Source organism: Diabrotica virgifera, chromosome 7 (genome assembly GCF_917563875.1).
Source record: "Diabrotica virgifera virgifera chromosome 7, PGI_DIABVI_V3a".
NCBI classification, from domain to species: Eukaryota; Metazoa; Arthropoda; class Insecta; order Coleoptera; family Chrysomelidae; genus Diabrotica; species Diabrotica virgifera.
The window spans coordinates 227478540-227506433 of NC_065449.1; the positions used below are offsets into that span (position 1 = coordinate 227478540).

General features: G+C 34.0%; 1 protein-coding gene across 2 annotated transcripts in view; it reads left to right on the forward strand.

The window, feature by feature from the left end:
* The window catches only part of LOC126887648 (zinc finger protein 664-like), a 45784-nt gene extending 18497 nt beyond the window's left edge, over nucleotides 1-27287 (forward strand). Inside the window, exons 2-3 of one of the 2 annotated variants that reach the window (XM_050655260.1) lie at nucleotides 19374-19445; nucleotides 23923-27287. In XM_050655260.1, the coding sequence (XP_050511217.1) occupies nucleotides 19374-19445; nucleotides 23923-25187 (1337 nt within the window). In that variant the 3' untranslated portion in view covers nucleotides 25188-27287. The remainder of the gene's footprint in view (nucleotides 1-19373; nucleotides 19446-23922) is intronic. The other variant, XM_050655262.1, reaches the window with a different exon arrangement.
* The last annotated feature ends 607 nt before the right edge of the window (nucleotides 27288-27894 follow it).

Genomic DNA, 27894 nt, shown 5'->3' on the forward strand with positions numbered 1-27894 from the left:
TTTTACGCTGTGGGATACTTATAAATTTTGCAATTGTTCCAAGCATACCCACTGCTGGAGCTATTTTTTGACACGTGTTCAATATATGCTGTTCGCATGTCAGTCGATTATCTATGTGTAAGCCAAGGTATTTGGTAACATTTTTTTTAACGAAATTGAATTTTCCAAATCTGTCAGATCTTTTTCAACAGCATATTCTAGCTTTTTGGGATCTTTCTCAGCATACAAGAGTCCTGTATCATCAGCATATAGAAATAGCGTTGCTTTTAAAGGTATATTGGAAATGGAGTTTATATAAATAAGGAACAATGTTGGTCCCAATATAGACCCTTGAGGAACTCCACGTGATGTCTTCTGCTGTACTAAGCACATTATTACAGAGCACTTTTTGTATTCTGCCAGTCAAATAATCCCTCGGCCATACTAAGGACATACCAGTTATACCATAATGTTGTTCTGAAGCTATTTTCTTGTGGCATTTTTTACAATTTTAACTATTTAGAATATTTATTCATAGTATTTTGTATTTTGACAACGGCACCCGATTTGGGCGTCGAAACGTTAATAAAAATCATTTTTTTAATAATATCGTGGCTTATTTCCCATTCTAAATAGTTAAAACAGTTATACCATATTGTTCAAGCACTGAGATAAGTAACTCATGGTTAACTGTATCAAAAGTTTTTTGTAAATCTAGCGATACAAATACACAGCTTAATCCTTTGTCTAAGTTACTATATATATATCTGTAATCAAGTCGGTAGCTGCTGACACTGTGCTGGAATTATGTCTGAAACCATATTGTCGATTAAACCAGGCCCCAGTTGTATTCAAGAAGTTTACGATTTGAAGATTTACACACGATTCTAATATTTTTGACATAGCTGTTAAGAGAGATATTGGCCGATAACTTCCTGGCTGTTTTGAGTCTCCTCCCTTATAAAGTGGTATCACTATTGCCATTTTCATAGAGTTTGGGATTGTTCCAGTGACAAGAGAAAGGTTAACTAATTTAGTTATGATCGGTAGAAGCTCCTCCTCAAACTCCGTAATAATATCAACACCGAAGCCATCCCAGCCAGGAGATTTGCCTTTTTTTAGTTTTCTTACGACCTCTTGAACATTAATTTCTAAGACTTGTTGCCATTCAAATATATATTCTTTTGGCGATACATTTATCGGAGTGCTTGTTGAAGGTGTTATGTTCTTTGACAGAGATTTTCCTACTTGTGAAAAATATTTGTTTAATTGGTTTGATAGTTCGTCAGATTTATTATATATCGAGTTCTGATAGTGTAGTTCATGTATTGTTATTGGTTTTTTTGTATTTTCGGCATTATGAATAAGGTGATTGATAGTTGCTCATAATTTTTTACTATTGCCTTGTGCATCGGATAATTTATTCGAGAAATAGTCTTTTTTTGCTTTGCCCACTGCTTTCAGTAGTTCATTTTGTACGGACTTATAAGCATCTTGTAAGAACTTACTATTTGGGAATTGTCTATGCCTTCTATAATGAAAATCTCTTTTTAAAACGAGGTTATGTAATGTGACGTTAAACCACGGTGCACTTTTTTGTCGAAAGCGATTTTTAATTGTTTTTGTATTAAGATTATTTAAATAGAAAAAGAAAATAATCGTTTTCGTTTTGATTCAATTCGAGTCTCTTGCCATCCTCTGACACGGTGTTTCTGGATCTTTATCCTTTATCAAAGAGGCTATTGCAAATAGACTGAATTGAATCAACTCGAGACGAAGAAGAACTGCATCTATTAAAATATCTGCAGTATATTGTGGTTAGACTGTCCTCTAACGGGGAATAACAAAATAAATAAAATAAATTTCGACCACGAGTCAGGATTCTGTTAACCGAGATACTATAGTATCAAGCGGCGCCGCTAGGAGGAGCTTCTCCAACAATGCGTCTCAGAATACTTTAAGAACACTTGGTCATTTTGTACTCTAAACCGAGTAAAGCATGAAAAAGAAAAAGAAAGAAAAAGAAGAAGAAGAAGAGAGTCTACTTGCAATAGCCTCTTTGATAAAGGATAAAGATCCAGAAACACCGTGTCGAGGATGGCAAGAGACTCGAATTGAGTCAAAACGAAAACGATTATTTTCTTTTTCATCTGTTAACCGATCTCGGTTAACAGAATCCTGACTCGTGGTCGAAATTTATTTTATTTATTATTTAAATAAACCCGTAATATTTCATCACACAAAGAATCAGGTTCATTCCAAATTTGATTTTGCAAGCTGTATATTTCATTTTTGAATTTCAGTTTGTTTAAAGTTGTTACTGTATAATACTTGTCAGTGGTTATAAATGATGTGTTTTTTACCTTTAATAGCTGCAGTTGATGATCACCGAAACCTTCATCTACTATATATAACATTGCATCAAAGTTTAAGGTGTTTGTCATCATATAATCAATACAGGTAGCCGAATGATTGGTGATTCTGGTAGGGTTAGTTTTATTTAATATACTAAAACCGTTGGACACAGTTGTTTGACAAATTAATTTTTGTGGGATACTCTCTTGAATAAGGACTATGTTAAAGTCACCTAGTATCCAAACTGGAATTTTTTTATTCACAAATATGTTTAGTGCTGTATCCAGTGCATCAAAAAGTTCATTGCAGTAGAAATCTTGAGGTCGATATACTCCACCCACTATAATACTTCTATCTGTAAAAATAACATTGAACAGTTTTTATTATATCTGTAGACTTCTGAGTACTCGTAACAGCTTTTAACAAATAACCCTACACCACCACCTTCTTTATCCCTACAAAAAAAACTGAACTATAACCATTCACATTAAAATATGTTTCTTCACCCACTCTCAGCCAATGTTCGGCCACTACAATTAGATCTGGCATATTTGACTTAACAACTAACGTTTCAAAGTTCAATATCTTATTTCTCAAAGACTGAGCATTCAGGTAGAGTATGTTAAACTCAGTACTATTATCACACTGTACTTATCCAGTTTAAATTTTATTTGCAATTTACAATAGTTATCCATTTTACTAAGCCCGACACATTTGGACCAATTAGTTTCATTTTCGCGAATAAAACTATCCAAGGGATCGAAAATGTCTTGGTCTGTTGTAGTGGTGTTTCACTGTAGTGTTGGATACGGATATTTTACATATCTGTTGATCTGCTTTTTCGTCAAACAGAAGATACGAAATTATTTCTGTCCCGGGCAAAATTAGGTTCTCGCCTGCTGTGTGCGGAGAGCTATTTTTTACTATTAGCAAAGACAGCTGGTAAGAGACCATGATAATTTTATTTATTACCTTCTACCGACGCCACATTCTCCATATTCGACCGAATCATTGAAAAAACATCAAAAGTTTATTTAAGATTTCTATATGTTTAGTTGAAATGTGAAGACTTCATACTTTCGAAAGTTTTAGCCAAGGTTTCGAAACAAAGGGATATATTGTGGTATAGGTTCTTCTTTGGTACCTATTAACGTGAAACCATATATTTACAGACAATATTTTCGTAACATTTTCTTCCCTTTCTTAACATTTGAAAATAATGAAGGTAGTTTAGCGTCGTTACTAGAAGATGGACGAATAAGATCGCCTTCGCCAGTAGATTGCAGTTTTCTGCAGATCACATAAGACTAGTGTTGCCAGGTCTGATTTGTTTTTAATCGGTACATAAGCAAAAACAAATCGGGATTTAGGGTTATAGATCGGGACAAATAAACAACAATAGTTTTGGAGTGTAATTTTCAGAGTCAACTCCGAATTGAATGAAAATGTGGTTTTAGGTTCTACTTACTGTTTACTTCAAAGTTGAACTTGTACCGTTGGTTGCTTTTGCTTGGTGGATGACAGTTACCCCTTCTCGGGGGTAAAAAACGCGCGTTTAAAGTAAGTCTCAAAGTGGATTAACTGACTAACCCTAAAAAACTTTTGTTCTATATAATTTTTAAACTATGTCAATGCTTTTCGAGTAATTTTATCGAAAAAAATATTCTTAGCAAAAATGTAGCTTTTAAAATAGCAAAAAAAAATGTATGTTCAGAAAGTCTATAAAACCAGTAAAAGCAAAGTTGTAGCTCATCAAAAATACGTTCTTATTCGTCAAATTCCAAATCGAATTTTTCAACTTGAAATAACCAAAAAATTAAGCAATAAGTCTCTACCCTAATAGCACAAGGACGTCCAATGTACGTCCATTGGACGTCCTTCACGGACTTTAGGGACGTCCGTTTTCGTCCGAGGAACGTCCTTTATACGTCCTATTTTGGTCCAAATGTCGCGCAACCGAACGTCCATTGGACGTCCATCTAAGGTCCGAGGGGACGTATATTGGACCTTAATCGGACGTAAATTGGACCTTAATCGGACGTAAATTGGACCTTAATCGGACGTCCTAGGGGACGTAAATTGGACCTTAATCGGACATAAATTAGACCTTAATCGGACGTAAATTGAACCTTAATCGGACGTAAATTGGACCTTAATCGGACGTAAATTGGACCTTAATCAGACGTAAATTGGACCTTAATCGAACGTAAATTGGACCTTAATCGGACGTACATTGGACCTTAATCGGACGTAAATTGGACCTTAATCGGACGTAAATTGAACCTTAATCGGACGTAAATTGGACCTTAATCGGACGTAAATTGGACCTTAATCGGACGTAAATTTTACTTTAATCGGACGCAAATTGGACCTTAATCGGACGTCCTAGGGGATGTGAATTGGACCTTAACAGGACGTCCTATTTTGGTCCAAATTCCACGTTGCCAAACGTCCAATGGAGGTCCACCTAACGTCCGAGGGGACGTCAATTGGGCCTTCATAGGACATCCCAGTTTGGTCCAATGCCTTGCTGCCGAACATCCATCTCACGTCCTGGAAGGACGTTCGGTGGACGTCTAGCGATGATATTTAGACCTGTGCAGAATGTATTGTGGGAAATAAAAAATATATTTTTTAAGGAACTTATATTACATCTTATATTAAATTACAATTATTGGATATTACATTATTTACATTAAATTACAATACACTTCTCCAAGAAATTAACGCACCACCTTAAATATGGGATATTTTTGATGTCTCGGTATTTCCTAAACCTGTTGTCCCATCTAAGTGATTTTAGTATAGATTACAGTATAGCTTCCCGTGCATGACAAGCATAAGGAGGTAACCTATAGCCTAGGGCCTAGGCTAGAATATTATAAAAAAATCACTTAGATGCAACAACAGGTTTAGGAAATTCGAGACATCAAAAATGCCCAATTTTTAAGGTGGTGCGTAATGGGCTGTATATACAGGGTGTAACAAAAATACAGGTCATAAATTAAACCACATATTCTGGGAATAAAAATAGTTCGAATGAACCTAACTTACCTTAGTACAAGTATGCACATAAAAAAAGTTACAGCCCTTTGAAATTACAAAATGAAAATCGATTTTTTCTATTATATTGAAAACTATTAGCGATTTTTTATTGAAAATGGACATGTGGCATTATTATGGCAGGAATATCTTAAAGAAAAAATTATAGTGAAATTTGTGCATCCCATAAAAATTTTATGGGGGTTTTGATTCTTTAAATCCTCCCAATCTTTTGTGTACGTTCCAATTCAATTTTATTATTGTGGTGCCATTAGTTAAATTCAATATTTTTGTTTGTTAGTATTTTTCAGATAAGGCAGTTTTTATCGAGTTGTCTACATAAAATTTTTTTTAATATGTCTACATAAAAATTTTATGGGGATTTTGTTCCTTTAAACCCCCCAAATGTTTGTGTACGTTCCAATTAAACTATTACTGAGGTACCATTAGTTAAACAGAGTGTTTTTAAAACTTTTTTGCCTCTGTATTTTTTTCGATAAGGCACGTTTTATCGAGATCTGGCTTCTTTTTTAATATGGTTCAAAATATACCTAAGAATGTAAAGCATAAATAAGTTTGCATATTATTAGCAAGTCTCCATAATCGTACTTAACCATATACAAATATGTGGTGGATTTGACAAATATTCAAAATATTTCGATAAAAATTGACTTTTCGAAAAAGCAATAAGAGGCAAAAAAGTTTTTAAAGCGTTGTGTTTAAATGGTACTACAATAATAATTAAATTGAAACGTTCACAAAAGTTTGGGGGGGTTTAAAGGAACAAAACCCCCATAAAATTTTTATGGGGTGTGCAAATTTTACTATAGTTTTTTCGTAAGTTACTACTGCCATAATAATGCCACATGTCCATTTTCAATAAAAAATCTCTAATAGTTTTCGATATATTGGAAAAAATCACTTTTCATTTTGTAACTTCAAATGAGTGATAAAGGCACAGAGACTTAGATGGTGAGGTCACATTGAAAGGATTGCCAAACACGAGGACTCCAAAAAGGGTACTAAACTACATTATAACTTCAAGAAAGAGAAGAAGAAGGCCGAAAAATAGATGGAAGCAAGAGGTCGAAAAATATTTGGAAAGAATGGCGCTACAGGGTCAGGAAAGAAAAATGAATAACAGGAAGGAATGAAGAAAAATCACATATCAAGTCAGAGAGATCTCAGTACATAAAGAAACGTGAAAATGAAGAAAAAAAACAAACTTTTCAAGCCATGGGCCTCTAAGGCCCTTAGTGCTATTATACAGTAGAATACCGCTAATTCAAATATTCGGCAAATCCGAACCAAGGAAAAGTGAAAGAAAAATTAAAAATTTAAGACAACAATTTAAAAACATACTTATTATAGAGAGTAAAAGTAGAGAATTGAACAATGTAGGATTAATAGGACTTTTACATTTTAAAATTTCTTAAAAATGAATACATACTTTATACGTAGTTCTTAAATAGGTTAAACATAAATTTACTATCCGTTGCAAGATAATTCGGATGGAATCCCGACAAATGTACTTTTTAGTACATATTTAGCCCATAGTAGGTACTTCTAGTCAACTCGAGTCCCAAAAAAATTGTCCACACTCTTGCTAGAACATGTTGCGACTCAAAATCAATGACAACGAAAGCTTTGAATTATTAGTTAGGCTAATTTTCGGATAATCCGAACTTTTCGGAATCCGAACGGGCTGTCCCCCCAATTAGTTCGGATTTGCGGGGTTCTACTGTATATATATAATTTCAAAGGGCCTGTAACTTTTCTTGTGTGCACATTTGTACTAAGGTAAGTTAGGTCCAATCAAACTATTTTTGGTCCCAGAATGTGATTAAATTCATGACCTGTATTTTTGTTACACCCTGTATATATACATAAGTATATAGGTTATATTTGGTTCTTGGGACATCAAAGTATATTTTTTAGACATTCCCCGGATATAGTCACTGATGTGACATACCTCCGATTTGTTTTTTCATGAGTTTTGTAAGAGAGACTAAAAACTTTTTTTATAGTCACCTCCTGTTTTCATATATTTTTTGACATGTTTTGTAGTAAATTCAACTATCTATTTACTACAAAACATGTCAAAATTTACATGGGAAAGCAGGAGATGATCCTAAAAATGGTTTTTCGTCTCCTACAAAATTCATGAAAACGCAGATAGGGGAATTATTGTACATTACAATTCTCTGATGTTTTGGAAAAAGGGCTTAAGTCAGAATTGCACATCGATAATGTTTTGATGATTTCTACAGTACTGTAGTTTTTTTACTGTATACTGTTTACTGTATACTGTACATACAGTTTACGTCTACAACAGTTTTTTTCTGGTCCAGAAATCATCAAAACATTATCAATGTGCAATTCTGACTTAAGCCGTTTTTGCCAAACATAAAAAAACAATCTGGTCATAACTGACCAATGAGCAAATTTAATTTAACCTAAATTACTACTGTTTCTTAAAATGAAGAGCTTACCCCATAGCATCTCTAATCTAACAAGATCGTGCACTATTCTAACATACACAGGCACACGCACTATGCTCTGTTTTTCACTATCACCTATCACTCAAACTAGTTCAAAAGGCTTTGTCCTCTTCAATCTTCTAGTTTGCCCAGTAGTATCAAGGAGCTGGATTTCCTCAATATTCTTGTACTTATGAAGTGGTTGCTCCTGACTTCCTGCTATCTTCTTGATGATTATATCCATGTTCCATTCCTAGGTCTTAATATTTGTTTATAAAGTAATAACTTATTATGCATGGACAATGTGACACAAGGCTATACATTTCCTTCTTGGTTTTTTTTGTAGACCACTTTCAGCGGATTCTAAAAAAAAATTAAAATGAATGGTAATTTTTCTATTCTTTACAATTAAAAATCAAAAGAATTAGGTACTATTTACAGGTAATAATATGCTTGCATAAATGATTCGTTTCATAAAGAATAAAGAAAATTGAAAATGGATTTTATAATACTTACATAATTGTTTAAACAAAAGAGATCCAGCCACAGCAAAAACTAGTATTTAGACAGTACACGTACAGCCACAGATTAACCCAATCGATGCATTTTTTTCCAATCAAAATTTTTACTAAATTTTTAGGTTACCTTATCAGTTATCAACACATCATGAAAATGAAATGTGATGACCAATGACCACGCGACTACGCGAAGCTAGATACTCGCGCGGCAAATTTGAAAATGAATGCAAATTGAATAGTAAATGGCCTATCTTAAAATTTTGTAATGAAAAATTTTACCCCTACAGGAAGACAATTGTACTATGTTCATAGTTCATAGAATATCTTGTGTTAACTTTCCACCCATAATTCAATCAGATGTTCACGAAATAGAACTTTAATAGCACCTACATTCCTGGAATGTTTTGTGTTGTTAGGGTTAAACTTTTATTTAATTCTTGAACATTTCCTATTGTTAAACATTGTAACCAATAATTTACAAATAAGATTTTCATTACATTACATAAAATCAAAAACATGTTTTGGATATTAAACTATACAGTTTATAATTGTAATAATTGTATATACAATTTTGAATTAAGATTTAATCTTTTCGATTTAAACTATACAGTACCACCTGTGTTACCGGCCCCCTGCCAACACTAGCCACCTGTACTAACGGCCAGTTTAAAAATTCCCCACACCAATTACAGTAAAACCTGTCAGTAACGGCCACTAAAAATGAAAAAGCTATTGGCCGATATAGAAAGGTGACCGGTATCGCCAGTTTTTGTAGCCCAGATATAATTGGTTTGGGGAATTTTTAAACTGGCCGTTAGTACAGGTGGCCAGTAACACAGGTTTTACTGTATATCTAGACTACAAAAAAAATGGCAATAACGGCCACCTTTCTATATCGGCCAATAGTTCTTTCATTTTAGTGGCCGTTACTGACAGGTTTGACTGTATTTCATTAACGTAAAGTTAACGCGTAAGTTAATATTCTATTGAATTATTTTGCTATTTGATCCCGTAATTGGTATAATGTGTCCAATATAAGCGTTCATAAAACGTCCGTATTTTCGTCCAAAGGACGTACAATGTCGGACGTCCATATTTATTCCGTCCGAAGGACGTCCAACGTCGGACGTCCATATTTATTCCTTCCGAAGGACGTCCAACATGGGACGTCCAAAGGACGTCCGTTTATAGTCCATGGACGTAAGGACCAAAAATGGACCTATTTTGGACGTCGTGTGCTATTAGGGTAGAATTAAAACTAAGCGAATTACGCTCAAAATAAAATTGGCCCCTTTTTTTGATAAAAAAAAATCGTGAAAATCTCCCCCTATTTAGCACCGTAAATAAAATTAATCGTTGCCGCTTTACCATTTACTTTATATGTGTATTGTTTATACGATCTGTAAGGTTTACCGGTTGGGAGTGCTTAGTTTTGAAAAAAAAATGGTTTTATAGTAAAAAAAAATTTCCGAAAGAATATTGGAAAATGTCCTTTTTTCAAAATAACTTAAAAAGTATTATTGATACTAAAAATCTCAAGGAGTAAAAAGTAGGTAGGCTTTGCTTTTATAAATATGATAGATTTGCATACACTCGTGATTAGTGACTCGTTCAGGCCCTTTCAATCATGTAAAAAATACATAAGTAAAGTAAATTGTTTGTAAAGCGGTAACGATTAATTTCATTTAGGGTGCTTAGTAGGGGGAGACTTTCACGATTTTTTTACCAAAAAAAAAAGGAGTCAACTTGATTTTGAGCATAACTCGCTTAGTTTTGATGCTAGAAACTTAAAAATAAAGCTTTATTAAGAAAGTTTTTCTTGGTTTTTCTTGGAATTGGTTTTTCCCGAAAATTACTTAATTTCTAGGGAATTTCACGAATAAGAACGTATTTGTCATGAGCTACAACTTTGCTTTTGCTGGGTCTATAGACTTTAACAACTTCACAATTGTTTTCATTTTTTTATATTATGCTAAATTTTTGCTAAGAATATTTTTTTCGATCAAATACTTACTTTTTGAGTTATTTGTGAAAATCGCATGGAAACGTGGTTTGTTTGTCGAAAAATAAACATTTTCAATCGTAAATAACTCTAAAAGTATTAACTAAGTTAAGATTCTGTAGAACTGAAATTGCTTAGAATTATTCAATTTATCCATCTCCGGACTTATTTTAAACGCGCGGTTTTTCACCCCTGGTTAGGGGTGACTGTCATCCCCCGAGTAAAAGCAACCAACGGCACAAGCCGTCCAAATTTTTCATGCAATTCGGAGTTGATCCTGAAAATTACACGGTATCGCCGTATTTCCCGTTCATTTACTGGACTGTAAGGTGTTTCTATAATCTGTATTTAATTCTACATAATAGTAATAATCAGACGAAATTCCAAAAAAAATCGTAGATTAAGTAAATTATTTATTTTTTATTAAAATTATATTTTTCATTCGATTTTGCCGCTTTTAGGAGTGCCTTGTTTTTATAACATAGTTATAAAACTCACTGCAAGTCCTCCTGAAATTGGTTTAAGTGGGTGAAAATCGGGACATTTAGTGTCCCGATCAGGTACAAATCGGTACGCGTCCCCAGACCCCTGAAAATCGGGACGTCCCGCGCAAATCGGGACACCTGGTAACGCTAAGACCCACTTTTCAGCCAGTTTTCCATCGTTAAATAGTATAACAAGTAGTGAAAACTTGTTACACTGCTTCTAAACGAAAACAACGCTAGAAAGAGTATTAAGCCACTGTAGTACCTACATATTATGTTATTACTCGGGTAAATACCAGAGCCAGACTGAAAACAAGAACCGAATGTTTGCGACTTTGCGTCCGAGTAAGAGAGCGAGTGGGAAAAACTGACCTGTATGCTACTCAGCTACTGTAAGAGCCACGCCACGACCCACCTGAAATCCACGCGCGACCCACTAGTGGGTCGCGACTCACCCGTTGGGAAACGTTGGTATAGTCATTTTTCTGCATGCTCCTTACATCTTCAAAATGTACTTTTAGTTTGGATTTAGCAGATTTTGATTCTAAGCCCACATAATATTGTCCAAATTCCTCATTTTCAACTGCTTTTAGGCGCAATGAATGCACTAGAAGTGGGCATTTAATAATTTTGATAAGAAAACATACAAAATCACTGAACACACTTGGTGTTTTCAAAATATGTGAAAGAATAGCTCGGCACGACGGCATTGGGAGAAGCATCAATTTTTAGGTCTGGATCCCGAGTATGAAAAAAAAGTTGATTAATAACATGCTGAAAATTTGTTAATAGCTTAAGGGTGTCTAGTCGGATAAACTTTGATATATGGAATTTCTGGAACAGGGGCAGTTTTAATTGTGGAACAGGTTAAAAATTTGGAACGGTCACACCACGAAAACGGCACATTTTTTTTGTCCGACAGAACAGACTTAAACTCTTCAAACAGAGATTAAACTCTCATGCAAAAATCAGACTGCTATTTATCACCAAATGGGCGTTTTAATGAGTGGAACATGTAGAATATGTCAAATGACAGGAATTATGACAGGTGATAAATAGCAGTCTGATTTTTGCATGAGAGTTTAATCTCTGTTCGGAGAGTTTAAGTCTGTTCTGTCGGACAAAATAAATGTGTCGTTTTCGTGGTGTGACCGTTCCAAATTTTTATCCTGTTCCACAATTAAAACTGCCCCTGTTCCAGTGTTCCCATATATCAAAGTTTATCTGACTAGACACGCTTAAGCTATTAACAAATTTTCAGCTTGCTATTAATCAACTTTTTTTTCATACGCGGGATCCAGACCTATTTCAACTCGTTCAAGCAAATTGGGCGAATGTAACACCAAATACTCCTTGTATGAAACAGTGGCATAAACGCTGTAATTTAACAAGAAAATATTATGAAGTACATATTTACAAACTCATCGATATCAGCTAAAGCTTTATCCATACGTTTGTGGTGAGAGTGATCGTGGAACCAATGAGCAGTTAGATTCAGAATCTTCATTGAATTCCACATCTGTGTCATCCTTCTCCGATTCATTCTTCTTTGGCAAAAAAGAAGTCATTTCCATAATTTTTGAAGTTCGAGACCGAAAAAGTTTTTTAGGGATCTGAAAAATTATGATACCGTAGCCTTAGATTGATCATGAGGCCATATGGATACAGTAACAAGTTTTCTTAAGCATATCTAAAAAATAGCTCTTGTATGATCAAGGCTGTCCTAGAATAGAATCGCTAATGAGAATGCTCGCAGCACAAATTTGAAGATCAACATGGACGAGATAAGGGGTATAGGAAAATCGTGGAATGAAATGAATGCTTTAGCCCAAAAATATGACTCACTGTTGAGTTTTAACCGAAGCGCTATGCTCCATTTATGAGTTCAAGTGTGAAATAATTTCTTGTAAAGATTTTGACACAGCGAATAATTTGAAACAACATACAAGAAACTAGAACATATGCTGGATGAAAAGTATAAATTATTATTTTTGCTCGGAGCTTAATTCTTATAGTTTTCAATTTTTACTTTCGTTCATATCACTTTCTGTATCTTGGGTCATTGCTAGTAACCTACTTCACTTTTACTAACTGCTTAATTTTATTGGCGTTGTAACGCATCTTATTTCTCGGAAACGATTGCACTCCGACTTAATCTCTATTTATTTCACGTTAAACCACGAGAAGAGGTAAACTTCAAATCAAAATTTTGTCGAAAAGCGGATTGTTATAACTGCCCCAGTATTAATCGACAGTATTTCAATTTCGTGACTTCCTACTTGGAAAACTCTCAAAACACTCGTATAAGACTGTATAGAACATTGATAGTCCCCCTTTCTCACATATGGATCAGAGGCATGGACGCTAACTAAAACGGATGAATCCACTCTATCGATTTTTGAAATAAAGGTGCTACGCAATATATTCGGAGCGGTCTGTGAGAAGGGAATATGGAGGCGTAGATATAACTTTGAACTACAGAATATCTACAAGTATTCGTATGGTGGAAAAGATATTACCACTATAATTAAGCAAAACCGCCTGCAGTGACATGTAGCCCGGGCCCCTGAATCGAACATGATAAAAAAGCACAACCGTGGGAATGAGAAGACGGGGTAGACCAAAGCTGAGGTGGATGGACGGGGTAACACAAGATGCCAAGAAGATCAGAGTCGGCAACTGGAAAATGCCAGCAAGGGACAGAACAGAATGGCGTAGAAAGCTTGAGAAGGTCGAGGCCCTCTAATAGCCCGGCTACACACACCGTCTTGTCTGAGAGCATGCCTGCAGAGACTCGTTTGTGCAGGTAAGAGCGTGTGTATGGACGGCTGGACTGTATCGCGCGCAGGCCTTCAAGCGCGGACTGTACTCTCGTCGACATGCTGAAGATTTTACCTGTGCAGTTTTAGGTTCTACAGTTTTACTTAAACGTGTGGCCGGCAGTTCAGTCCGTTCTTCAGTTCCGCAAAAGTTTTAGAGGTGGATAGACCAAGACGAGACGAAATAAGCGGTATAAGAAGTGTTTCAAAACAATTCTTAACTGAATTTATAGACTTATTCAAATCTTTGCCGGCTTTATGGAAGGTGAAGAGTGGGGAATATTCCGACAGGAATAAGAAAAATGAAGCATACGCTTTTATTTAATACGTAATATTTTATTTTTTTATTTTTAATTCATTCTAAAATAGGGAGTTCTTGAAAATCATATCATTTTTTACCATTTTTTAAAGATTAACTATTATTATTTCCAATATTGGTAAACTGCCGTTGAAAAAAGTTTATATACTTATATAATATACTGAAACTGTTTTCTTGTGGCATGTTTAATGTAGTATTATCATTGTTTAACTGTCTAGTTATACAATGGTATTATGTTTGTATGGGATTGAACCATAATAATTGTAGGTGTAATGAAAATTACATTTCTTAATTAACTAGTGTTTGACGTTTCGATTTCCACTCTGGAAATCGTCCTCAGAAAAAATTTAAAAGAAAATTAAATATGAGAAATTTTCCTAGAATTTTCAAACCTAATTTTCTTTGAACTTTTTCTGCGGACGATTTCCAGAGTGCAAATCGACACGTCAAACAGTAGTTAATTAAGAAATTCTTCGCAGGAGCCACTTTTTACTCCACTTCTACAGCGTCGTTGCTTGTTTGTTGCTTTTTTATTAATAAACAATACAATAACGCTTCCATTAAAAAACCTCTTCTGTTCTGCTCATCGTGTCGAGTTCTCGAAAGACTGAAGTTTGCGCAGTCCAATTTTTTACGTAGACTGCACGTGTGGACAACGTACGGTGTACCGTCTTTTTGTTCCGTCATGCCTGCACAGGCAAGACGGTGTGTGTAGCCGGGCTATAAGGGCTGTAGCACCAAGATGATGACGATGATGACTTCCTACTTGTTCCTTAAAATTTTTTGTAGGCACACGAAAACGTCGTAATAGGACTGGAGATAATCGTTTACTTAATTACCTTTTTCCTTCTTCTTCTTCTTCTTCTTAACTCGGGCGAGACTCGTTAGTCTCTGGCACTTGGTCATAAGACCTTTGTACCGAACCCTGTTCTTCTCCTTAAACTTTAATGAGTCCTGTGGCCTCAACGAAGGCCAACAGTTTTCTTATTGGTAGTTTTAGGATCTCTTCTGGTTCAAACCTCATTTGACCAGTGAAGTCCTGCCTTACATCACCTAGCACACTGCAAATGGCATAGTATGTGTATGGCAGTCTCTTCTTCCATTTCGCACTTTCTGCACCATGGTTCATTCACCTTGTCTAGTTTGTATAGGTGATTTCTTAAACGGCAATGTCGTCACCATTTCAGTGACCGTTTTGATCTCTCGTCTATTGAGGTTAGTCAAACTGTTCGAGAGTTTTTTATCAATATTCTTGATTATTTTTTAGTCTGTATTTGCCCTTTAGTGGTTCTCCATTTATTTTGATTATTCTTTATCAGCCATTTCTGAACCTCGTTTTTCATAGCATCTTTAATTATGCCACAGAAAAGTTCTGGGCCTTCAAAAGTTTCTCTCGAGCCTTGTTTCGCTAACATATCTGCTCGTTCGTTCCCATGCACCCCTTCATGACCCGGCACCCATATTAAAGACACTTTATTGTCTTTTGCCAGGTTATTGAGATCTTTGCAGTTTCTCACCAGTTTTGATTTGGTGAGAGGGTTCTTTACAGCCAGAATAGCCGATTGGCTATCTGTGTAAATGTTGATTCTCTTAGCTTTAGGGCAGGAGCATCATTTGAAATTTTGATAGGGTGGGCAAGCATTATAAATATATATAATACATTATATATGATGTAATGATGAAAAATGATGTATTTTTTGTAAATTTCAGTCATTTTCAGGGTGGGGGGGGGGGGCAAATCCCCCCCTGACCTTGTCAAATGGCGCCCCTGCTTTAGGGTCATCAATGATTTCATCGATGCAATCCACCAAAGCAAAAACTTCAGCCTGGAACACCGTTGTATGTTGACCTAGGCTATAAGATTTATTATAGTTACATGTTTGCCCAAAGACTCCTGATCCAGTACCATGGGCAGCTTTAGATCCATCAGTGAACCATATTAAGTCCCCATTGATATTTGGGACTTTTTGTTCTCTAGATGGTATAGTTGTGTTAATCTTCTCAGTGAAGATGAGTTCTGGTGTCATCATATCTGAGTTCATCATAAAGATGGATTCCTCAAGTATAGTCCCAGTAATGTTTGTGTGGCTATTCAATACATAATTTGGCCTCCAAGTATTGTTTGCTTTCAATCTCAGGATGGTCATAAAGGCTACCGCCGAAATATATAATTCCAGCGGAGGGAGACCTGTGATAGCCTCTAATGAAGCAGTTCCTGTTCTATTCGAGGCTCCTGTTATATTTAGAAGCGCTTGTCTTTGTAGGGTGGTGATAGTGGTCACACAAGATTGCAAAGCAGTCTTTCTTCACCAGAGTACTGACCCATAAGTTACTGTCGGTCGTATCACTGATGTGTAAAACCAACATCACCTTTGGTTTCAATCCCCAGGTTTTACATACAACTTCTGCAGTTCCAGAAGAGTCGATTAGCCCTATTGGTTATATTGGTGATATGAGTATTTCAATTGAGTTTCGAATCCATGGTTACCCCTAGATACTTAACCTCATTGGTTCTTTCCAGTGCCTCTCCAAATAGTTTCTGCTCACTCAGTCCAGTAAGCTTCCTCTTATTTGTAAAGGCTACCAGTTTAGTTTTCGAAGGGTTCACAGAGAGGTTCTCTTTCAGACACCAGTTCTCTATGTAGTGAAGGGCATATCGCATCTGATACGCAACAGTGCTGGGAAATTTTCCCCTAGTTACTATTTCGATATCATCTGCGAAACCCTGGACCCAGATTCCTTGGGCTCTTAGCTCATGAATAAGATCATCGACAACTATGTTCCATAATGACGGTGACAATACACCGCCTTGAGGGCATCCCTTAGTTGCCTTAGCTAATTATCTTGTTTGGATTTACTTTCATTCATTTTTTAATTCTTTTTTCACATCAACGTAGGTTCTATAATAATATAACTTTTTAAATATGTACTTAGACACTCTGTACTAGGTTCAAAATAATGTCTTTGAATCATATACTTACAATACTTTTTCTCCTTATTTTTTAGCTTTGTCTTATTCGATTTTATTGAAGTAAATATGTAATATGGACGATGCAGAATACAAGTGAACCAAGTCCACTTTTGTATTTTTTGGGGTAATGACATGAAATTTGTTCCCGTAGAAGTTGTTTGGGGCCAATAATAGCAAAGTAAATGTCCAAAGTAAATATACCTTGACTTTCTTAAATGGAATATATACTTTTAAAAATTTTAACAGGTAATTTTTTTATGAAGCTTTAACTTTAAACTTCTGTAACTCAAATTTAACTAAAGTGGACTTGATTCACTTGTATTCTGAACCCTCGATATATAAATACGTAATGTAAAATAATAATAAATAAATGTATAAACTATTGACAGTTGGTTTATTTGATAATAAATATTAATTACTCGGATTTTAATTATACAGGGGTAGTGTTGGAAAATTCTCGAGAATGAAAAATCGGAGAATATTCTCAAGAATATTCTCTTTATGGAGAATTTTCTGAGAATGAACCATATGACGCGCTTAGGGATATTGTTAAAGATGAAATAGGGTATTAAAAATCATGAAATTAGATACAAAATTATGAGACGAAAGAACAGTGTTCTTTGTATATAGAAAATACAAACACAACGGAAAACACAAAATTTATTTGATAAAAAATGAAAGTTTCTTAACAGCAAATAATGGATGTGGTGATCTAATCTGAAAAAGATGAGGCCTCAGATTCATAATCTATTTCTATCATTAGCTCATCCTGGTCATCTACATTCTGCATTTCAATGTACGGATGAGAAGTTGTGGGATTTTGTTTTTCACGAGTCGCCAGCTCAGTCATGGATTAGTCTACGTCTAACAATTTTAAATTGTGGCAATAAAAGTTACCTTACTAGCATGTTCAGCAGTAATCCGGTTTATTTTAGAGGACAGAATATAGAAAAAAAAAAAACCATAAGTACTGTAACTTTTTTCAGTCCCTGCACTTGATGAAGGCATGGTTAATATATCAACTGCTATTTTAGTTAATTTTGTTTAGAAACATGTACCTTTCCACCATTTGATTGGGTCTTAGTTTTTAAATTGATTTTACAACGTATGGTTTTCCAAAAAATCCCTCCTTAGACCGATAAAGTGCCAAATCTGCCTTTATTGCCCGAGTCATTATATTTTAAAGTTGCTACATTATCTATAAACTTCGTTCCCACAACTTATTCTTCTCTGCTTAAATGAATATCATTCTAAACATTTGTAGGTTAATATAGTACCAAAACAATAAATATTAACACTGTAAACACCCTAGCTAGTGGTTCATGGGTTTCCCAGCCCCCCGATTTTTGGTCATTTTATCTAAAATCACGCGATTCTCCGGGCGGCCAAAGCAAATAAAGCATTTCATGAGCGGAGTGGCAAGTAGGTGTTTGGGTTTCAAGAATATTAATGTTTGGGATGCAACAAATATACTAGGTGAATAATTGGCAAAAACAATATACATATTTTTTAAATTATAATAATTTGACCCATATCTAGTTTTTATTTTTATTTCGGTTTTTGTAAATATAGAAAATTCTCGCTGATAATTTTCTGACCGAGAATAATATTCTCTTCTTACATCACTATACAGAGGATATCTAAAATAATGGTACAGCTTACAGATGCTAACCTTGCGAATTGGCAAAAACAAGTGCTTCCAATTGGCATAAACCCTTAGCCTCCCGCTACATTTAGATTTTGACAGTTACTTACCAATGGTACTTTTAAGTCTACCTTATTTTATCGGTCACAACTTTTTATAAGCTAAAAACGTTGTTTGTTCTCAACGATCCTCTAGTAGTAGAGTACCTACAAATCTTATTGTATATTTAAAACGGAATGGTTTGAATGACCTTTGAAGTATTAAACATCAGCTGATAAGTAAATGAGATGTAACAATACTCTCAAAGTAGAAGACAATACTTGGGATATAAGGGTACCAGAATTTGGTGGTACTCAAAAGTACGTTGGGGAGCCTACGGGTTAAACCGTAATGAATATCTAATGGTGGAATAACTTAGAAATGTCAAATTGGGCTAAAATTTTACTTTATTTATTATGTTCGTTTATCTGTGCAATATTTTTTCCGTTACGCCAGAAACTGACGAACCACTTTGTAGCACTACTCTGTGGCACCACAAACTAGCTTCCAATGATTAGCCGTAAATTCTTATGTAAATGAAACGTGCCATTCCAGACAAGCGACAGTGGCCAGCCACTGTCGCCGATCCTCGCTGTTGTGGCGTCCATTACAAAATAATCGCCTGTCTAAGCCACTTTGTGGCTCCACTCAGTAGCACTACAGAGTGGCTCGTCTGTTTCTGCGGTTAAAAGTAAAATGTTTATAGTTTTGTATTTTAGATTGTCACCAAGTGAAAAACGAAATGAAAATCGTGGACACGCTACACTCATATCATAAAGGAAAATGTACAGGTAAACATGCAGAAGGAAAAATGAAAGTTGGGACTGGAAAAACAACTTGCCAATGTGAAATTTGTTTTAAGCAGTGTAATGATAAAAGTAATTTAAAAGTACATTTGAGAATTCACACTGGAGATAAACCATACAAGTGTGAAATTTGTTATAGGCAATTTACTCAAGAAGGTAAATTGAAAACACATTTGAGAGTGCCCACTGGAGAAAAACCCCACAAGTGTGAAATTTGTTTTAAGCAGTTTATCCGTGCAAGTCATTTAAAAGTACATTTGAGAGTACACACTGGAGAAAAACCATACAAGTGTGAAATTTGTTTTAAGCAATTTACTCAAGCATGTGAATTGAAAACACATTTAAGAAGGCACACTGGAGAAAAACCTCACAAGTGTGAAATTTGTTTTAAGCAGTTTATCCGTGCAAATCACTTAAAAGTACATTTGAGAGTACACACTGGAGAAACACCATACAAGTGTGAAATTTGTTGTAAGCAGTTTAACCAAGCAAGTCATTTAAAAGTACATTTGAGAGTACACACTGGAGAAAAACCTCATAAGTGTGAAATTTGTTTTAAACGGTTTAGTGAAGTTGCTAAGATGAGAATACATTTGAGAGTGCACACTGGAGAAAAACCTCACAAGTGTGAAATTTGTTGTAAGCAGTTTACCCGAGCAGATCGTTTAAAAGCACATTTAAAAGTACACACTATAGAAAAACCTCACAAGTGTGAAATTTGTTTTAAACAGTTTAGTGAAGCCTGTAATTTGGTAAGACATTTGAAGGTGCACACTGGAGAAAAACCTCACAAGTGTGAAATTTGTTTTAAACAGTTTAGTGAAGCCTGTAATTTGAGAAGACATTTGAGAGTGCACATTGGGAAAAACCATACAAGTGTAACATTTGTTTTAAACGGTTTAGTCAAGTAGCTAAGATGAGAATACATTTGAGAGTACACACTGAAGAACTTCACAAATGCGAAATTTGTTTTAAACAGTTTAGTAAAGCATCTAATTTAAAAACACATTTGAGAGTGCACACTGGAGAAAAACCTCACAAGTGTGAAATTTGTTTTTAGTGCGGCCGATATGTGAAACAATTGCACATTTAATGATACAAGCATATAATTTGGACCACATATAAAACACATATAAAGGTTCAAATTTAGATATGAGGCCATCTCAGATTTTGCCTTTTACAAAAATGGCGGGCGTTCAAAATGGCGGCTATACTTATGTGTTTAATAGTACCATAACTTTTGAACGAAAAGTCCAATTTCAACCAAATTTGGTATATCGTTTTTTTTTAGATTTACAAGAGGGATGTGGTGAACCGGAAGAATCGGTTTACCAGAAGTTGTGTTTTTACTGGTTGTTTATGTAAAAATATGTTTTTTTTTAAATTTTTTCCCTCTGTATATATTAATTTTTCAAAAAGTTAATACACCGCAATTGAAAAGAGCGTAAAAATATTTTGTAGAAAATATTTTGAACTTTTTAGTTATGTTAATTACCGTTTAATAAATGCATAACGTATCTTCACATGTACCTATGTACCTATGTGTGGCAAATTCGTGCAAACATTATAAGACTTATTGTGCATTTAATGGTAGAAGCATATAATTTGGACCTCATATACTACACACATCAAGGTTCAAATTTAGATATAAGGCCATCTCAGATTTTACCTTTTACAAAAATGGCGGGCATGCAAAATGGCGACTATACATATGTGAGTAATAGCACGATAACTTTTGAACGAAAAGTCCGATTTCAACCAAATTTGCTATATAGATTCTTTTTTGATGTGTAAGACCAAGGTTTTGAACCGGAAGAATCGATTTATCAGAAGTTGTGTTTTTCCTGATTTTTATGTAAAAACATGTTGTTTTTTTACCAATTCTTTCACCCTGTATATATTAATTTTTCAAAAAGTTAATACCGGCGTTGATAACAGCATAATAATATTTTTTAGGGAATATTTTGAACTCTGTAGTTATGTTAATTACCAATTAATAAATGCATAACGTATCTTAACATGTACCTATGAACCTATGTGCGGCGCATTCGTGCAAATAATATAAGAATTATTGTACATTTAATGGTAAAAGCATATAATTTGGACCACACACACTACACTTACAAAGATTCAAATTTAGATATGAGGCCATCTCAGATTGTGTCTTTTACAAAAATGGCGGGCATTCAAAATGAATCTACCGCACATAGGTACATGTGAAGATACGTTATGCATTTATTAAATGGTAATTAACATAACTAAAAGGTTCAAAATCTTTCCTAAAAAATATTTTTACACTATTTTCAATAGCGGTATTACCTTTTTGAAAAAATAATATATACAGGGTAAAAGAATTAAAAAAAAAACAACATATTTTTACATAAAAAAACAGTAAGAACACAACTTCTGGTAAACCGATGCTTCCGGTTCAAGACCTCAATTGTATTCATAAAAAAAGAAACTTGATACCAATTTTAGCTGAAATCTGACTTTTCGTTCAAAAGTTTTCGTGCTATTAGTCACATATGTATAGCCGCTATTTTGAATGCTCGCCATTTTTGTAAAAGCCAAAGTCTGAGATGCCCTCGTATCTAGATTTGAACTTTTGTATGTGTAGTATACGTGGTCCAAATTATATGATTCTACCATTAAATGTACAATAATGATTTTTATATCATTCTATTATATCATCTTTTCATTCAAAAGATATCGTGCTATTAGTCATATATGTATAGTCGCCCATTTTGAATGACCGCCATTTTTGTAAAAGGCAAAATCTGAGATGGCCTTATATCTAAATTTGTACCTTTATAATATGTGCAGTATATGTGGACCAAATTATACGCTTGCATCATTAAATGTGCAATTCTTATAATATTTGCACGAATCTGCTGCACTATTTAAACAGTTTAGTGAAGCAGGTCATTTGAAAAGACATTTGAGAGTGCACACTGGAGAAAAACTTCACAAGTGTGAAGTTTGTTGTAAGCAGTTTAACCCGCGAGTAGTCGTGCCGTTAGTTAGAATCTCACATTTTATCCTTTTTCGCGATAACGAAAAATTTTGCAATTTTGAAAAAATTTCGTAAGTGCCTCGAGGAAGGGTGTAGTAATGCATAGGAATTATCTTCTTCTTCTTCTTTTTGTGGAATTTATGGCTTTAGGGAGAGCCAGTTAGCTTTAATAATTGTTAGAAATAATATTTCTAACATTACAAGTAAATAAAATACTATAAAATAAAAATTTGTTGTAAATTCGTATTGTGAGATAGAATCTAACACGCGACTGTTCACGTTACAGAAGTGAGCGCGACTACTTCCGGGCTAACCGAGCACATAGTTTAAAAACACATATGAGACTACATACAGGAGAAAAACCTTAACCTTCATCGGACGAGCCTCAAAATATATATTACACAAAAGACGTGCTGGGGTCTGAACGGACCTCATTCTGATAATGTGTGAACTAAGCCTATACGAAAAAGAAAACTAACAATCAGTCCTGTGATGGATGACCGCAGTTATCTTTAACGTTTGCGTTAAAATTAAGATAACTATCTCCATAACTATTTACGTAAATTTAGTGGGACGTATCCGTCACCGTTATGAAATGAGTTAGTTCTTAAACGTTAAAAAAGAAGTAACATTTTTGAATAACAAAGTTTGAAGTAACAAAGAGAACCTTATGTAGAAATAGTACAAGTTGTAGTGAGTGCGAGAGATTGATCGGAACATGGCACAGGAGGGGAAGATAACCATAAAAGCAGCGTTGCAAAAGTTGGTACAATTGTACCGATTTGATAAATTTAACAACCAAACTTTTGATACTCTGAACAAAGTATCCTGAAGTAAAAACCTAAAATTTTGTGATATAATAAATTTGCTTCAGATAACATTAAACGACATTTTTTAAAGTTTTTGTACAACATGTGTTGGTTTAGTACATTTTGTGTCACTATTCCAGTCATTCCAGTGCATTTACAAAAATTTCTCTGGCAACACTGGATATAAGTAGGTATGGTTCTACTTAAAATCCCTATGTTTATAAATTTCAACTTAAATATATTAATCATTCAACAATTATATCTCGATTTGATTTTTGTATGATATTTAAAATTGTATTACCCTTCTATTCTTAAAATATTAGCTAAAAATATATGGGAATTTCATGTCAATCCAAGCGGTTCTTTAAAATTTAGAGCAAAAACCGTGAAATAATGTACTAAAAGTAGCTTCCAATGATTAGCCATAAATTCTTATGTAAATTAAACGTGCCCTTCCAGACAAACAACAGTGGCCCGCCACTGTCGCCGATCCTCGCTGTTGTGGCGTCTATTACAAAATCATTGGCGCTACAAAATCGCCTGTCTAAGCCACTTTGTGGCTCCACTCAGTAGCGATGCAGAGTGGCTCATCTGTTTCTGCGGTTAAAAGTAAAATGTTTATAGTTGTTTTTTATTTTAGATTGTCACCAAGTGGAAAATAAAATGAAAATAGTGGACACGCTACACTCATATCATAAAGGAAAATGTACAGGTAAACATGCAGAAGGAAAAGTAAAAGTTGGGACTGGAAAAACAACTTACCAATGTGAAATTTGTTTTAAGCAGTGTAATGATAAAAGTAATTTAAAAGTACATTTGATCAGTCACACTGGAGAAAAACCATACACGTGTGAAATTTGTTTTAAGCAATTTACTCAAGCAGGTGAATTGAAAAGACATTTGAGAGTGCACACTGGAGCAAAACCTCACAAGTGTGAAATTTGTTTTAAGCAGTTTACTCGTGCAAGTCATATAAAAGTACATTTGAGAGTACACACTGGAGAAAAACCATACAAGTGTGAAATTTGTTGTGATCAATTTAACCAAGCAAGTCATTTAAAAGTACATTTGAGAGTACACACTGGAGAAAAACCTCATAAGTGTGAAATTTGTTTTAAGCAGTTCTCTCTTAAAGATAATTTGAAAACACATTTGAGAGTACACACTGGAGAAAAACCTCACAAGTGTGAAATTTGTTTTAAGCAATTTACTCAAGCAGGTGAATTGAAAAGACATTTGAGAGTGCACACTGGAGAAAATCTTCAGAAGTGTGAAATTTGTTTTAAGCAGTTTATCCGTGCAAGTCATTTAAAAGTACATTTGAGAGTACACACTGGAGAAAAACCATACAAGTGTGAAATTTGTTGTGAGCAATTTAACCAAGCAAGTCATTTAAAAGTACATTTGAGAGTACACACTGGAGAAAAACCTCATAAGTGTGAAATTTGTTTTAAGCAGTTCTCTCTTAAAGATAATTTGAAAAGACATTTGAGAGTACACACTGGAGAAAAACCTCACAAGTGTGAAATTTGTTTTAAGCAATTTACTCAAGCAAGTGAATTGAAAAGACATTTGAGAGTGCACACTGGAGAAAATCCTCACAAGTGTGAAATTTGTTTTAAGCAGTTTATCCGTGCAAGTCATTTAAAAGTACATTTGAGAGTACACACTAGAGAAAAACCATACAAGTGTGAAATTTGTTATAAGCAGTTTAACCAAGCAAGTAATATAAAAGCACATTTGAGAGTACACACTGGAGAAAAACCTCACAAGTGTGAAATTTGTTATAAGCAGTTTAGTAAAGCAGGTAATTTGAAAAAACATTTGAGAGTGCACGCTGGAGAAAAACCTCAGAAGTGTGACATTAAATTTGTTTTAAACAGTTTAGTGAAGCAGGTCATTTGAAAAGACATTTGAGAGTGCACACTGGAGAAAAACGTCACATGTGTGAAATTTGTTAAAAGCAGTTTAACCAAGCAAGTCATTTAAAAGCACATTTGAGAGCACACACTGGAGAAAAACCTCACAAGTGTGACATTAAATTTGTTTTAAACAGTTTAGTGAAGCAGGTCATTTGAAAAGACATTCGAGAGTGCACACTGGAGAAAAACTTCACAAGTGTGAAGTTTGTTGTAAGCAGTTTAACCCGCGAGTAGTCGTGCCGTTAGTTTTTAGCTCACATTTTATCCTTTTTCGCGATAACGAAAAATTTTGCAATTTTGAAAAAATTTCGTAAGTGCCTCGAGGAAGGGTGTAGTAATGCGTAGGAATTTTCTTCTTTTTGTGGAATTTATGGCTTTAGGGAGAGCCAGTTAGCTTTAATAATTGTTAGAAATAATATTTCTAACATTACAAGTAAATAAAAATACTATAAAATAAAAATTTGTTGTAAATTCGTATTGTGAGATAGAATCTAACACGCGACTGTTCACGTTACAGAAGTGAGCGCGACTACTTCCGGGCTAACCGAGCACATAGTTTAAAAACACATATGAGACTACATACAGGAGAAAAACCTTAACCTTCATCGGACGAGCCTCAAAATATATATTACACAAAAGACGTGCTGGGGTCTGAACGGACCCCATTCTGATAATGAGTGAACTAAGCCTATACGAAAAAGAAAACTAACAATCAGTCCTGTGATGGATGACCGAAGTTATCTTTAACGTTTGCGTTAAAGTTAAGATAACTATCTATCTCCATAACTATTTACGTAAATTTAGTGAGACGTATCCGTCACCGTTATGAAATGAGTTAGTTCTTAAACGTTAAAAAAGAAGTAACATTTGAATAACAAAGTTTGAAGTAACAAAGAGAACCTTATGTAGAAATAGTACAAGTTGTAGTGAGTGCGAGAGATTGATCGGAACATGGCACAGGAGGGGAAGATAACCATAAAAGCAGCGTTGCAAAAGTTGGTACAATTGTACCAATTTGATAAATTTAACAAACAAACTTTTGATACTCTGAACAAAGTCTCCTGAAGTAAAAACCTAAAATTTTGTGATATAATAAATTTGCTTCAAATAACATTAAACGACATTTTTTAAAGTTTTTGTACAAAATGTGTTGGTTTAGTACATTTTGTGTCACTATTCCAGTCATTCCAGTGCATTTACAAAAATTTCTCTGGCAACACTGGATATAAGTAGGTATGGTTCTACTTAAAATCCCTATGTTTATAAATTTCAACTTAAAATATATTAATCATTCAACAATTATATCTCGATTTGATTTACTTTTCATTTTTAATTGTTTTAATTTCATTATAACCTACGTGCTTTTAATTGTTATTTGAGGTCTATTTTTTGATATTTTTAATTTTGTACTGCTTTATATTTGATATTAAATTAATAACATGCCGCAGAAAATCATAGGACAACCTGAAGCAGCGGTCTTCGTTGAATATTTACGTGATTTCTATCTAAAAACAAGTCAAAAAATGAACCTATCCTTACATAATTACAAAGACAAAGAACTGTCAAGAAATAACGCAGGTAGTTAAGTTAAATATGATACATCACACCAATTCAATGATTTTAACTCAACTACAGGATAACTTTATGTTATATTTAACGTGAGTGATTTATCACAGGGCTGAATACCTTTTAATTTAATTGTATTGCGCTGTAATAGTTTTAAGTTAAATTTAAGATGATTTGTATAAAAATGGCCGTAAATAAACATTACATTACATTTAGCGTAATAAAATAAAAAAAAAATCAAAATGTAATTCCGTACAGGTTGGAATAAATTTTATATCAAAGTTTAGGTGAATACAAAAGATATTTTCAAAAAAGTATCCAAATCATATGAGGGAATCATTGTTTAAATAAATAAAAAGGGGTCATTTTTGCACAATATTTACTTTTTTAATTGCTGAGGTAATTTACATTTTAAAGAAGGTCTTTAGGGTTTTCTCTACAAAGCTGAAGGACAAATATTTCACCTAAGACTTAGTAAATTAAATTTGACCCCCTATTTATTTAATTAATTATATATAAAATTTAAAAATCAAATTTGCAAAAAAATATTTTTTGCGTTTTAAATAAGCACTATAAATTTATTTTATTTAATAGGACAAGTTGCGCTATGTTACCAGTATTAAGCAAAAAAAATTGGTTAAAAAATATTTAATAATTCATGAGATATTTAATTTGCTTATCAATTGTTACTATATTTTTAATTGCAAAAACCCGGTTGTTACCAAAAAAATATAAACCTGCTTAAAATCTCATTACTTTTATTTTTATGCATAATTTCGATAAATGTATTGATAAGTTCAAATTTCAATTTAACTCGCCTCTTAAATGACATTTGAAAATTGTTCTAATTTGTTTATAATTTGTTTTTTTAATAACGTCGCGGGGATTAAACATTGTGAAATTCTGTTCCGATATTCGGGTTGCTGGGAATTTTTCACTAAGTAATAAATTTTTTTGTCGTTTTTTTCTTCTTTTTTTTTCCTTATAGTAAAATATATAGTTTTGCTTATAGAGGGGGTTTAATTAAGAATGTCCAATCTCCGAGTTGTCGATTCTAGACCTCAAAATATTAAGATTTAACCAAAATCACTTCAATAAAATATGGCTCCTTATTGAGTTTTATT